Source organism: Hyperolius riggenbachi, chromosome 1 (assembly GCF_040937935.1).
Source record: "Hyperolius riggenbachi isolate aHypRig1 chromosome 1, aHypRig1.pri, whole genome shotgun sequence".
Classification (NCBI taxonomy): domain Eukaryota; kingdom Metazoa; phylum Chordata; class Amphibia; order Anura; family Hyperoliidae; genus Hyperolius; species Hyperolius riggenbachi.
In genome coordinates, this window is record NC_090646.1 from 185,152,338 (window position 1) to 185,166,872 (window position 14,535).

The 14,535-nt window shown below is 42.9% G+C and overlaps 1 protein-coding gene across 1 annotated transcript in view; it reads left to right on the forward strand.

The window, feature by feature from the left end:
* Positions 1-14,535, forward strand: part of LOC137546800 (glutamyl-tRNA(Gln) amidotransferase subunit B, mitochondrial-like) — a 160,184-nt gene that overhangs the window by 38,678 nt on the left and 106,971 nt on the right. Inside the window, exon 4 of the mRNA XM_068269660.1 lies at positions 11,666-11,864. Within this exon, the coding sequence (XP_068125761.1) occupies positions 11,666-11,864 (199 nt within the window). The remainder of the gene's footprint in view (positions 1-11,665; positions 11,865-14,535) is intronic.

The following is a 14,535-nucleotide window of genomic DNA, read 5'->3' on the forward strand; positions in this document are numbered from 1 at the left end:
TTCCCTGCTTTATCACAACTTCTTACAGCTACACCAAAGCTCTCATCTTCATGTAGTGCTTCTGAGCAGATGAATACTTAACAAGGCTAATGTAAGGCACTGTGGAGAATCTGTCATTGCCTTTAAGATTTTTATTTACAGCAAATGGATTGCCCTCCACTTGGCTCATATTCCAAAGCTAAAAGACCAATGGGTTCAAAATGGCCATTCACATCACTACACTGTGCACCAGCTATTTGAAAATAAAACCTACAGAAAGCATTTTGATGCATTGTTGTTTCCCTACTCAGGTCGGTTTTGTATGAAGTGCAGGTCTTGATGTTATTATGGCATGGTAATATTGTCAATACAGTGCAGGAGCTCACATGTTTTGTTATGTCTATGGACATCTTCCATATCAATACTGGGATAAAGCAGAACATTTTGTTTTCTTTGATTTTAAAGATGGAGTACTGTCATTGCATTATTATATTTATAGATTGATATATCAATGACATTTTCTGCATAACTATACACTTAAGAATTCATATCGCTATCTATCCCTCAAAGAACTCACTATCTAATCTCGTAGTCAATTTTGAAAGGACACACACAATCCTGCAGTACTAAATTAGTGACTGGATGAAACCCATGCAAACACCGGGAGATCACACACACACATACACTATGAATATTTGGTGAAGTTTACTGATACCCAAGACACTTACATTAAATCTCCTCCCCGCCACCAAACACTATTCTCCTGTTTAATGTTAAACTCTTCCTGATGGCTGAAGCTGCTGGTTGAGGGTGGTCTGGGGCTGCCGTACACTTGCTGGATTCTCGGCTGAGGCGGTCATTATTGGACGCCATGGCTGAGTTTCATGTGTACAGGGTTTTAGACATCAAGAGAGGGATAACATAAAGAGGGATCACTTTAGCAGAGCGGTAGATGAGGGCATTGTTCTCTCCACTTACCCCAGTGCTGAGTGATGAGACTCCTGCGCTGCTCTTTGCCCCCCCCCCCCCCCTCACACACACATAGCAACAGGATGGCGCATCTGTAGAGTATTTGCCCTTCAGTGTCGCCTTAGGAATCGAGTACAGATTCCTGCCAGGCGACATGCCTTGTACATGTGTATGAGGCTTTAGCCTAACCTCCCCCCAATGCCAGATCTTTAGTTAGGCTCATGCAATGTTCTCGCCATTCACTCCACCCGCCAGAAGCCTCTCCATCGTGTGCCGCATAACCTCCCTCCCCCTCCCTGCACAGCCTCGACCTGTTAGATCTTCAGTCTCCGTTGACCCTCCCACGAAGGAAGAGGTGTTGCCCAGTAGTGGAATCTAAGTGACCATGGGTCTTCACCCACACCCCGCGGGGGGTGCAGGACTTCGCTGCCTAGTGCCCACCAGGTCACTACTGAGATTACCTCAGCAAGTGGTCAGGAGAACAATTGAACAATGCTAATTGTGATATAGACTTGGTCAGACAGTAGCCAGAGGTCCAGGGCAGGCGGCATTATACGGAGGTCGGGGTCACAAGCCAGAGGTCGGTGCAGGCGGCAATAAATGTTAGTCCAGAAACAGAGCCAAGGGTCGGGGCAGGCGGAGATCATCAGAAACGGGGTCACAAGCCAAGGGTCACAACGAGAAATCCAATCAGAAGTTAACAGGACAGGCACAACTGTTCACCAGACATGGTTAGCCAAGCTGTCAGAACGAGCAGCACTGTAGTTGAGGGCAGTGCTGCTTTTATACTGAACATTGGTGGCGAAATCAGCGCATGCACAGAGAACACGTAACATTGCGCATGTGCGCGTAGCGTTTTACGCACGTAACATTTTGTGCGCATGCGTGTATCATGCAACGCCATATGCCAAGCCGAAAACAAACACAAAAGACCCAGCGGGCCCCCGTGCGTGCGCACGAAGGAACACGTGCGGGAAGGCCGCCGACGGCTGCCATGGTGAGTGTGACATTGACCCCCCTTCCCCCCCACCAGGGGCAACCTCCAGGTGCTCCCAGGGCTTGGCTTGTCAGGAAATATTTGGTGGGACAATCTGACCAGTCTAGGAGCATGCACATCACAGGCTGGTTCCCAGGAAATCTCCTCTACTCCAAAACCTTCCATTTAATCAGATATTGGAGAGAATTCCTCACTCTCCTGCTATCCAGGATCTTTTCCACCTCAAACTCTTCTAAGCCTTCTATGAGAACTGTTTGAGGGGGATCAGAGGAGCGACCAGGGAAGTTGTTAGGCACCACCTTCTTCAGGCAGGAGACATGAAAAACAGGATGGACTTGAAGAGAAGCAAGGAGAGACAACTTGAATGCCACCGGATTGATTTGTTGCAAACAGGGAAAGGACCAATAAATCTAAGAGCTAACTTCTTGGAAGGACAGCGTAGCTTAAGATTTGCAGTGAAAAGCCAGACGAGGTCCCCTGGGGACAAGTCCGGACCTTCTTTCCTGAGCCTGTCAGCGAACTTCTTTCCTCTTTCTTGGGTTTGCTTTAAGGCACTGTGAATGGTGTCAAAGTTATTCTGAATAGTTGAAAATCTCTCCTGCACTCCAGGACAGGCCGAGGAGAAATCCAGACCAGGCAGAAATGAGGGATGGAATTATTGTAAGCAAATTCAGCAGTAGCCAACAGAGAATACCAGTCGTCTTGGGAAGCGGAAGTGAAACATCTGATGTATTGCTCCAGGGTTTGATTTGTCCTGTGTTTGACCATTGGATTGGGGGTGGTACCCGGAGGGAAGAGTAAGCTTTCAAGGCCCCTGCAGAATTCTTGCCAGAATTGGGAAGTAAATTGCATTCCCCGGTCAGACACAATATTGGACGGTAACCCATGGAGTCGAACAATCTCCCGGATGAAAGTTTGAGCAGTTTCTGCAGCGGAGGGAACGTGCTTGAACGGTAGGAAATGGTCCACCTTGGAAAAAACGATCTACCACCACCAGGATGGTAGTGAACCCTTCAGAGGGAGGTAGGTCCGCCACAAAGTCCATAGCAATGTCCCTCCATGGTTGGGTTGGAACAGGAAGAGGATTCAAAAATCCCCAAGGTCGGGTAAGAGCATTCTTGGATCGTGCACAAGTCTCACATGAGGTAACATAAGAACTACAGTCTTTGGATAACTCAGGCCACCTGAAATTTCTCTGCACAAGTTCTCTAGTCCAGTTGACCCTAAAGTGTCCAGCCAATCTGCTGTCGTGGCAAGCTTGAAGTACAGACAGACGTGCCCAGGCGGGGACAATGATCTTGCTGTGGAAATAATAAAGACCTTCCTTAACTGGTAGATCCAGAGGCGTGCTAAGACAGGATGAGGCTTGTTTGACGGGATCCAACAGACTGGACTGCAAGAGTAAAAAAATGTTGAGGGGACAGGATGTTCTCAGGTATTGGATCAGGAACAGTCTGACTGAAACATCCGAGACAGAGGGTCTGGTTTGGTATTTTTAGATCCGGGGCGATAAGTTAAATGATAGTTGAATCTGGAGAAAAAAAGTGACCACCGAGCTTGACGTGGCCTCAGTGTTTTGGCAGTTCGAAGATATTCCAGGTTATTGTGATCTGTGAGTATTAGTATTGGCTGCTCTGCACCCTCCAGAAGATCATGCCATTCTTCGAGAGCGGCCTTTATAGCAAAGAGTTCGCGGTCAGCAACATCATAATTTCTCTCTGTGGTACTTGGCTTTCTAGAAAAGAAGGCAACCGGATGTAGGATGGCTTTTGGACCAAACCGCTGGGAGAGGATGGCACCCACAGCTACTTCAGATGCGTCCACCTCCAAGACAAAGGCTTTAGCAGGATCAGGATCTTTCAGGATAGTTGCGGAGGTAAAACAAGACTTAAGTTTCTGAAAAGCAGACTGAGCCTCAGGAATCCAATGGAAAGATCTAGGAGTACTGGTCAGCTGAGTAATGGGAGCCACAATCTGTGAAAAGTTCCTGATTAATTCTCTGTAGAAGTTGGCGCAACCAATAAAGTGCTGTACTGATTTACAGTCCACAGGTACTGGCCAGTCAAGGATAGCCAAGACCTTTTGAGGGTTCATCTCTACCCCTCCAGGGAAGATCTTCAGGCACAGGAATTGTATATTCACTTTGTCAAACTCGCGTTTTTCAGGTTTGGCGTATAGTCCATGAGTACGGAGGTGTGCCAGGACCTTTCTTACATGAACACAATGTTCCTCTTGGGAAGGAGAGAAAATAAGGATTTGTTAGAGGCTATGATGCCAGAGGTCGGGGCAGGTGGCAATAAATGGTAGTCCAGAAACATAGCCAAGAGTCGGGGCAAGCGGAGATCAGCAGAAGTCGGGGTCACAAGCCAAGGGTCACTACGAGAAATTCAATCAGAATTTAACAGGACAGGAACGACGGTTCACCGGACACGGTTAGCCAAGCTGTCAGAACGAGCAGCACTGTAGTTGAGGCAGTGCTGCTTTTATACTGAACATTGGCACCGAAATCAGCACTCTGCGCATGCACAACGCCATACGCCGACCTGGAAGTGAACACAAAAGACCCAGCGAACCACCGCGCATGCGCTCAAAGGAGCACGCGCGGGAACGCCGCGGATGGACACCATGGTGAGTGTGACACGTCCCCAAACTGTCAACTGAAGGATCAGGTCCCTGTCCTTGTACGCGTGTACGAAACTTTTCTTGAACAGAATATTCTAAAGTAAGCTTAAAGGAAGCCTGGAGTAAGAGGAATTTAGGGCTGACATATGTATTCCCTTTTAAACAATGCAAATTGCCTCGCTACCCTGCTGATCATCGGCCTTTAATACTGTAAAGCTACGTACACACATCTGATTTTTACAAACTACGGGTCAGTTTGAAGAAATCAGGCGTGTGTACACGCCTTTAGCCACAGACTCGGCACTAGATCGCAGAACAGGTGCTCTGACTGAAGTCTGACTGGATAAGTCACATGCTTGTTTCAGGTGTGTTATTCAGACACTACTATATTTAATAAATATGGCAGCGTCCATATCCTTCTCACTTCAGGTTCCTTTTAACCCTTTACAATCCACTGTCTGACTGTTCCACCCCAGCTTCTGATTTTGGACTGTGTCCGATAAGGATAAATACAGCTGGCACTGGAGTCGTCCTCCCCAGATCTAGTCCAGCCTGACATCAGCCCCTTTAGATCTGCAGTACATAAAGTTAAGAGCTTTGAGAACATACCTGACCATGAAAATGGATTGGAGAGGGTTAAACCAACCAAACTGTCTGGCTGACTAATCCTTGTGACTGGAGTCGTCTAATTGGGCAGTAGTAATAAGTGTTTTGGGGTTTTTCTGTTATTGCTTTATTTTTAGTTAAAAAAAAAGTGTTTTCAGAAGTTTTGTCTGTGGAAAGCATGTGAGCTGCTTTTGTCACATGAAGTTGCTCAGTTTGTTAGAGGCTATGATGCCTTTAGAGGTCCTTTTGATAAGTAAGATTTCCAGATGGCCAGATGCTAATTATTATGGTTTAATTTTCAGGAAGACTGATAGATAATTTTTCCTTCTAAATATGAGCAGCTTAATGAGAATGAATGTTCTCATGCATCAGTGTTTTGGTGACCTTGCCCACTCCTGCACAGAGTGATAAAAAGTGGAAATTCATCAATCCGTTTGGTACATGTGTATAAACACTCTCAACGCTCCTCTTGTGATGAATTAACTTAATGTACTGTGTCTTCTATTCCTGAGTATTTAATCATGCAGTGATATCCAGCATTTTAAATCCTGCATTGATATTCAGACATGTCTTCAGTCCAGTCACAATTTTACACACCGAGGGAGAAAAAGGAAAAGTTTCACCGGTTTAGCTAAGGACAATGCTTAATGTCTCACTGGACTTAAAAGTTGCTCAGTCGTCTGTGTTTAAAGGAAACCTGAGACAATTAAAAACAAAAATATACATACCTATCCTCCCAATCCACTTGGATTATCTTCTTGGCGGCCTGGTAATTCCTCCAGTCGGGGGACTGTGCAGTGCATGCCCGACTGCACGCATGCATGTTCTCATCGCCGGAAGCGTTGTGCACCTGCTCAGTATGCTCCTGGCCATGGGAGTGCGACGAGGAACGCACTCAGCCGGTGCACCTGTGCCAACTGGACCTGACTGGTGGATTTAACAGGCCACCTAGTGTTGGATCCAGGCAGCCTGGGAGGACGGCAAAAGACCAATCAGCCTGAAGGGGGCTGGAGGAAGCACCAGGTATGTATATATATATATATATATATATATATATATACATTGTCTCAACTACACTTTAACTACTTCTTGAAAACAAGGCAGTATATCTACTCTCTGCTGGTGGCTACTAATGGCTCCAGTGGCATAGATATATGCACTCCGCTGCTTCTGCATTTTGCGCACTCCCACGTGCATTTCCCATTCATTGATCTAAGTGCCTTTGACCAATGATCACTGGCATCAATGAGATGCCATGCGGTCGTTGACAAAATAAAAATGAAAGCATATACACGTTACTTCCTGTAACGCGTGTATGTAGCAATCAGAACACATTAGGAATAAACTGGGGGGGGGGATCGGGCATGTAGTGGTCACATGGTAAATTAAACCGTAATACATTACACTACATTCTAGCACATGCATTTCCCATTGAAATTAACCCCTTATCTCCCCTACTCTCCCATCGTTACCAAAATAAATTATTTGTATTTATATTAAATACATAAATAGTTACCTTAGGGACTCAACTTTTTCTATATGTATGCCATAAGGGCCCGTTTCCACTAGCGCGAATTCGCATGCAGACAACGCATGCGGATTCGCATAGGCAATACAAGTGGATGGGACTGTTTCCACTTCTCAGTTTTCATTTGCGTTTTTATGTGCAGGATTTTTCTGCACGGTAGACCCTGCAGAATTCACCTGCGTGTGGAATGCAGGCGAATCGCAGGCGAATCGCAGGCGAATCGCAGGCAATGTATTTAATAGGGAAATCGCATGCGTTTTTTGCATGCGTTTTTTGCCGCGATTTCGCGTGCGATTCCGCATTGAAAGTAATGTAAATTGACACAGGCAGTGACATGGTTAAAATCGCATATACCCTGCCTATGCGAAATCGCATGCGAAATCGCGGCAAAAAACGCATGCGGAATCGCATCCGCATGCGATTTTGTCAGCGGTGATATGCGGCGATTTCGCACCGCACTAGTGGAAACGGGCCCTAAGGGTTTTAATACTGTTATTTTTGCAAGTAAGGACTTGTAATTAGTGATGGATACAAAACTGAAAAAAACACCTTCATTTCCAAATACAATTTTGTCACTATGCATTGTACTAGGGAGATCAATTAAACGTTGTAATAACCGGAACATACATTTAGAATAAACTAATTCTTAGCTAAATATACCACCTAAAGAAAGCCTCATTGGTGATGGAAAAAACAAGATATAGATAATTTTGTTGTGATAAATAGTGATAACGTTATTGGTGGTGAATAAAAGGGAGGAGCGCTGGAATGTGAAAATTGCTCTGGTCAATAGGGAAAAAAAACTCCTCAGTGGTGAAGTGGTTAAGCAGAACACAAGTCCAGTATAATAAAATGAGTGTTTGCTGCTGAGTAAGTTAAGAGATGTAATGTGTGATAACTACAGCAGAGTTTGAGGTAGGTTATTTGATATATGTAAGTTGTTTTTACCTGTTACAGGAATTCTATTGCTGTTCAGTGAGTATTTGTTTCAGAGGATCCTGCCAGACTACTCACAGGCTGCTCATTAGATCATCACATTATAATACTGGTGATTAGAGATGTTGCAATGTTCTCATTAAACAGTTTGAGAACTCATGTGTGCAGAAAACAATGACCAACAGATTATAGCAAAACCTTAATTTAAACATAAAGACAAAGTGGATAACATCAATTCCACTTTTGCATTTATAGACCGCATATTCATATTATCAAATTAACCAAGTTTTCCTCCAAGAAATAGGAAGATTTATATAAAATACAATACCCTTCATGGTGCTTTGTGTTGGTGAAAATCTCAAGGGCTGCCTCCCAATAGAATTGTGGGATGATGGTGTAATTTGTAACACGTAAGGTGTGTATGCAGAGCCATGGACTATATGGGTTACATTATAAGAAGGTAGGTGCTACCCCAAGTCATAGGAGCAAAACCAATATGTCTTCCACCATCAGGAAAATATAAGACAAGTAAGCAGATTAGTTTTGTTTTTACAGGCCTTATAATGGGCTATTTATGGACAGTTAGGTTTCTTTTGAGCCTGGGCAGTTTTGACAAGCATGAGTCTTAGTTTTGCTCAGTCCTGATTTACACTGTTAAAGTGTACCCAAGGTGACGCGACATGATGAGATAGACTTGTGTATGTACAGTACAAAACATATTAAAGAGACTCCGTAACAAAAATTGCATCCTGTTTTTTATCATCCTACAAGTTCCAAAAGCTATTCTAATGTGTTCTGGCTTACTGCAGCACGTTCTACTATCACAGTCTCTGTAATAAATCAACTTATCTCTCTCTTGTCAGACTTGTCAGCCTGTGTCTGGAAGGCTGCCAAGTTCTTCAGTGTTGTGGTTCTGCTATGAACTCCCCCTGCCAGGCCCCTCTATGCACACTGCCTGTGTGTTATTTAGATTAGAGCAGCTTCTCTCTTCTCTCATCTTTTACAAGCTGGATAAATCGTCCTCTGAGCTGGCTGGGCTTTGACATAGTGAGGAATTACAGACAAGGGCAAAGCTGTTTGCAGGAAGAAAAGAGCAGCCTATAACTTCAGTGCATGAGAGATGCAGGGGGAAAGAAACACACAAATGATCTCTTGAGATTCAAAAGGAAGGCTGTATATAGCCTGCTTGTGTATGGATGTATTTTCTATGTGTGGACATACTGTACATCAACCTACTTCCTGTTTTGGTGGCCATTTTGTTTGTTTATAAACAAACTTTTTAAAACTGTTTTTAACCACTTTTATTGCGGCGGGGAGCGGCGAAATTGTGACAGAAGGTAATAGGAGATGTCCCCTAACACACTGGTATGTTTACTTTTGTGTGATTTTTAACAATACAGATTCTCTTTAATAACCAGGCTGTTTTTTTATTATTATTATTTTGCTGCCTGAAAGAGTTTATTTTCAGGCATGCAAGGGACAGTCTTGTGGGTACCTTGTTGGGAATCTAGTAAGCCTCACTGATAAGCAAATTGCTTATTTCTTGGCATAATACAACTTCTAAGGGCAGGGGAGTGATAGAAAAAAGGTCAATAGTTTATGTACTTTAATTCCGGGACACTTAATAGACTGCCATTGAGAAGGAACAATAAGACATTCAATCTACTTTGTAAATTTTTAAATATAAAATGAAACCATGGGGTTATCTAAAAAAAAGTCATTAGAAGTAGTAGGAGGATAAATACAGTTGTTTATCTCATTAGTTTATTTTAATCTTGGTTTCAATAAATACTTGTGCCCATGCTACAGTACAATCACGACATCCACACCACAGGCTGGTCACGTGCTGAGTATGGTAGCGCAAAGGGAACACAATTATGCAGACTGTGCCTAATGTTGGCAGCGTGCAAAGACGGAATAAAAGCTTGGTTTATTGCACATAATAAATTCAAAATCCTGACCCAGACAAAGGTTACCTTGCCTGGGGCACCAAATAGGCCAGAAATGGCCTTGATACTACTAAACGATTTTAAGATATCTGTTCATTTCAGCAAGTAACATTTTATCAAACTGTTCAGGCAAGCTGTACTTTACAGAACATAACATTTTATTGGGTCTTAGCCCCACTCTATAATGATTGCAATATTGCTGCTAAGGTGTGTTCCTCACAAATTACGCATAGCAAGTCTTACCTACTAAGTGAGGTGCTTTCTCATTTAATGCTGAGGACCATTCAGAACACAGCAGACTGCTGCAGTGAAAGCAATTTCCACCCTGCTCACAGCCGCCTGGCTCCCATTTACTTCCATTAGGATGCATGCATTGCCTCGTCTTTAAATGATATTTTATACGCCTAAGTGCCGTATTTATCAGGTAAAACCTGATTAGTATGTGTGCTCTGTGAGGACAAATCCTAGCAGGTATCTTGCTGTATGGATTTAGCCTGGGTTTTAAACACTGAAAAATTTCTTGTTACAATTTACCATAAGTTATATTATAACTTTCTTATTTCTTAGTTAAAATAATATAAAAATGTAAAGGTTGGTTTCCAGACGTCAAACTGAAGCAAAAACTTGTACATTCTGCTATCTTGATAGTACTTAATGTACAAAATAAATCTCTGGCCAGAGGACATGACCTGATGCCTGATAATCCAAAGGGGTAGTCTGACCACTTCTAGCTGAAGATGTCCGGTCACTGACTGTCATCTGACCACTTCTAGCTGAAGATGTCCAATCACTGACTGTCATCTGACCACTTCTAGCTGAAGATGTCCAGTCACTGACTGTCATCTGACCACTTCTAGCTGAAGATGTCGGGTGACTTACTGTCATCTGAACACTTGTAGCTGAAGATGTCGGGTGACTTACTGTCTTCTGACCACTTCTAGCTGAAGATGTCTGGTCACTGACTGTTGTCTGACTACTTCTAGCTAAAGATGTCCAGTCACTGACTGTCATCTGACCACTTCTAGCTGAAGATGTCAGGTCACTGACTGTCATCTGACTACTTCTAGCTGAAGGTTTCTGGTCACTGATTGTCATCTGACCACTGCTAGCTGGAGATGTCCGGTCACTGACTGTCATCTGACCACTTCTAGCTGAAGATGTCTGGTCACTGACTGTCATCTGACCACTTCCAGCTGAAGATGTCAGGTGACTTACTGATGTCAGGTCACTTAAATCTTCCCAGTGGAAATGTCAGGTGTCCCACCTTCCAGGTTGTCCAATTTAGCTGTTTATCCAATTTGTTTTTTGCAAAATCCTTAAATAAGAATGTGAATGGCCATGCAGGTCATGACAACTTTTTGTCAGAACTCCAGCTTATTTTTATTACTCATGTTCTTTGCAATATGTAACAATTGCCTCAGGGCCAAGATGGCCCCTGGTTCAAAAAGGACATAGAGGGAAATAAAGGCTGTTTGCATCAATATGTAATTGTCAAGCACACTTGAAGTGAGAGGAATATGGAAGCTTGTTTCATATATGTGACAGACACTACCACAGTCAAAGAGATCAGCAGGACTGTCAGGCAAATGGTATTGTTTAAAAGGAAATTAATATGGCAGCCTCCATATGCCTCTCATACTTTAACTTGTTTAAATGTGAGTAATAGAGAGAAGATGGAGTTGTGGTATAAAAATATTCTGCTTGGACTTTTGTCAGTAAACAGAAAATCTATTATACTTGTCTCCTTTCCTCATCAGAAAAGGATACAGGTATGGCTGATATCTGTGCATGTCCACATTTATTTTATATTCTATTTATGCTTGGTAGCTGTTGGATGAAAAAACTACATGTTAGACATCTAATAGCATGAACTTTACATCATATCTAAATAGAGATGCTCTATGTATCTTCAGGATAAAATTCCTCTGCTAGGCCTTGTGTGTCGGGACATACAGTAACAAATTGATGCTTACCTTTACTGGTACTAAATGTTATAGTGAGTCATATGCCAAATTACAAGATGTAATTAACCAGAATTAGAAAATGCATTTTGTTAATATGTTTTATGTTATTATGCAGGCTGGTTATCAAATTACTCAGCAGAGACTTCCAATTGCAGTGAATGGGCTTCTTACCTACCGCTATCAAGTAGGACCAAAATGGAGTGATATGATCACCAAGTGCGTCAGGATTATACAAGTCCAGCTGGAACAGGATAGTGGCAAAAGTCTCCATGATGACTCTAACCGGCAGACACTCATTGATTTAAACAGAGCTGGTGAGTGTGTTGACTGTGTTGAGCAAGCTTCTATTTGTTGCTTGAAGATTTCACTTAAAGAGAATCTGTATTGTTAAAATCGCACAAAAGTAAACATACCAGTGCGTTAGGGAACAACTCCTATTACCCTCTGACACAATTTCGCCGCTCCTCGCCGCATTAAGTGGTTAAAAACAGTTTTAAAAAGTTTGTTTATAAACAAACAAAATGGCCACCAAAACAGGAAGTAGGTTGATGTACAGTATGTCCACACATAGAAAATACATCCATACACAAGCAGGCTGTATACAGCCTTCCTTTTGAATCTCAAGAGATCATTTGTGTGTTTCTTTCCTCCTGTTCTCATGCACTGAAGTTTCAGGCTGCATGTTTCTTCCTGCAAACAGCTTAGCCCTTGTCTGTAATTCTTCAGTATGTGAAAGCCCAGCCAGCTCAGAGGACAATTTATCCAGCTTGTAAAAGATAAGAGAGAAGAGAGAAGCTGCTCTAATCCTAAATAACACACAGGCAGGGTGCATGGAGGGGCCTGGAAGGGGGAGTTCATAGCAGAACCACAACACTGAAGAACTTGGCAGCCTTCCAGACACAGGCTGACAAGTCTGACAAGGGAAAGATACATTGATTTATTACAGAGACAGTGATAGTATAAAGTGCTGCAGTAAGCCAGAACACATTAGAATAGCTTTTTGAACTTGTAGGATGATAAAAAACAGGATGCAATTTTTGTTACGGAGTCTCTTTAAAGAGAATCTGTACTATGAAAATCTTACATAAATAAACGTACCAGCCTGTTTGTTGTCTTCTCCTAGCCCCCTCTATGACATTATCGCCACTCCCCGCTGCTTTCTTGGTGATAAAATCACTTTTTTATTCATTGTTTTTGTAAACAAAGAAGATGGCCACCAAACAAGATATACGTCATCAGAGCAGGTGCCTGTTTTCAGTGGCTCCTCTCAAGCCTGACTTGACTGCAGGAATGTTACTCCCACATGTTGCCTTAGCTGCTTGTCTGGGCTCTGCACTGATCGCTCTGCACTCACATCTGTTTGAAATGTCACAGCTCCATGAGCCTCGCAGACACGCTGGCTGTAGGGGGTGTGCATAACTTGTCCCTATCACAGCAGAGGCAGCTCCTTCCTCCTTGGGTTGACAAAGCTTGACAAAGAAGATTAGATATACTACAGAGACAGTGCAACTAGAAAAGGCTGCAGTAATCCAGACCACATTAGAACAAGTATAGGAACTTATAGGATAGACGAAATAAGGTTTAAAATTTTTCTTTAATAGACTGTACATACTACATCATGATGTTTGCTTTCTTTGTTTGATCACATTGACTATCACCTGTAGTTTTTACAGTCAGGGATGTTAGCTTAAAGAGGAACTCCAGTGAAAATAATGTAATAAAAAGGTGCTTCATTTTTACAATAATTATGTATAAATGATTTAGTAAGTGTTTGCCCATTGTAAAATCTTTCCTCTCCCTGATTTACATTCTGACATTTATCACATGGTGACATTTTTACTGCTGACAGGTGATGTCAGTGGAAGGAGATGCTGCTTGCGTTTTTGGCAGTTGGAAACCGCTGTAAACAGCTGATATTTCCCACAGTGTGAGGGCAAGACCTCAGTGCTGTGAGGCACTGACATAATTTGTGGGAGGGGTTTCACCACAAGATTAGCCATACAGAGCCCCCTGATGATCTGTTTGAGAAAAGGAATAGATTTCTCATGGGAAAGGGGGTATCGGCTCCTGATTGGGATGAAGTTCAGTCCTTGGTCACGTTTTCTTTTTTAACTCTTATTTCAGGCAAAAAATGTTTTTTTTTTATGTCTGTGTAGGTACTCGGCTGCAAAGTCTTGGCTGAGACTGTCCTCAACGGCTGCCGCAGTTAAGTTTCATCCAGTTTGTGTGTACATGGCTTTAGAGGTTCCTTTTAGGTGATGTCAAATAACTTAAAATAGATGGTCAAGAAAGAGCCAAGACTTTAACCTTTCTCTACCCTTGGGTCCCTCCCAGCTGCTGACTGTCGGCAATGGGAATAGTATACAATGTGCAAAAAAGTAGTTCATGCAGCAATTCCCCCCCCCCACATGCAGGAACTGCACTAATGTGAGCCAATCCATTGATAAACATGGTGCGAGTCTGCATGCGGGAAAAACACGTGTGATTTCCCCCAAGTGTGATCCCTGCATCAGTCTTCTCAGATGGATGATTCAATCTGATCAGCAGGATCTCCGCCCATAGGACCTTAAAGAGGAACTGCAGTGAAAATAATGTAATAAAAAAAGTGCTTCAGTTTTACAATAAGTATGTATAAATGATTTAGTCAGTGTTTCCCATTGTGAAACCTTTCCTCTCCTCGATTTACATTCTGACATTTATCACATGGTGACATTTTTACTGCTCGCAGGTGATGTCAGTGGAAGGAGATGCTGCTTGCTTTTTTTGCAGTTGGAAACAGCTATAAACAGCTGTTATTTCCCACAAAGCAACAAGGCTACCGCAGTGTGATGTCAGAACTATGGTCCTGACTTCACACTGTGGAAGGGGTTTCACCTTAATATCAGCCATACAGAGCCCCTTGATGATCCGTTTGTGAAAAGGAAAAGATTTCTCATGGGAAAGAGGGCATCAACTACTGATTGGGATGAAGTTCAGTCCTTGGTT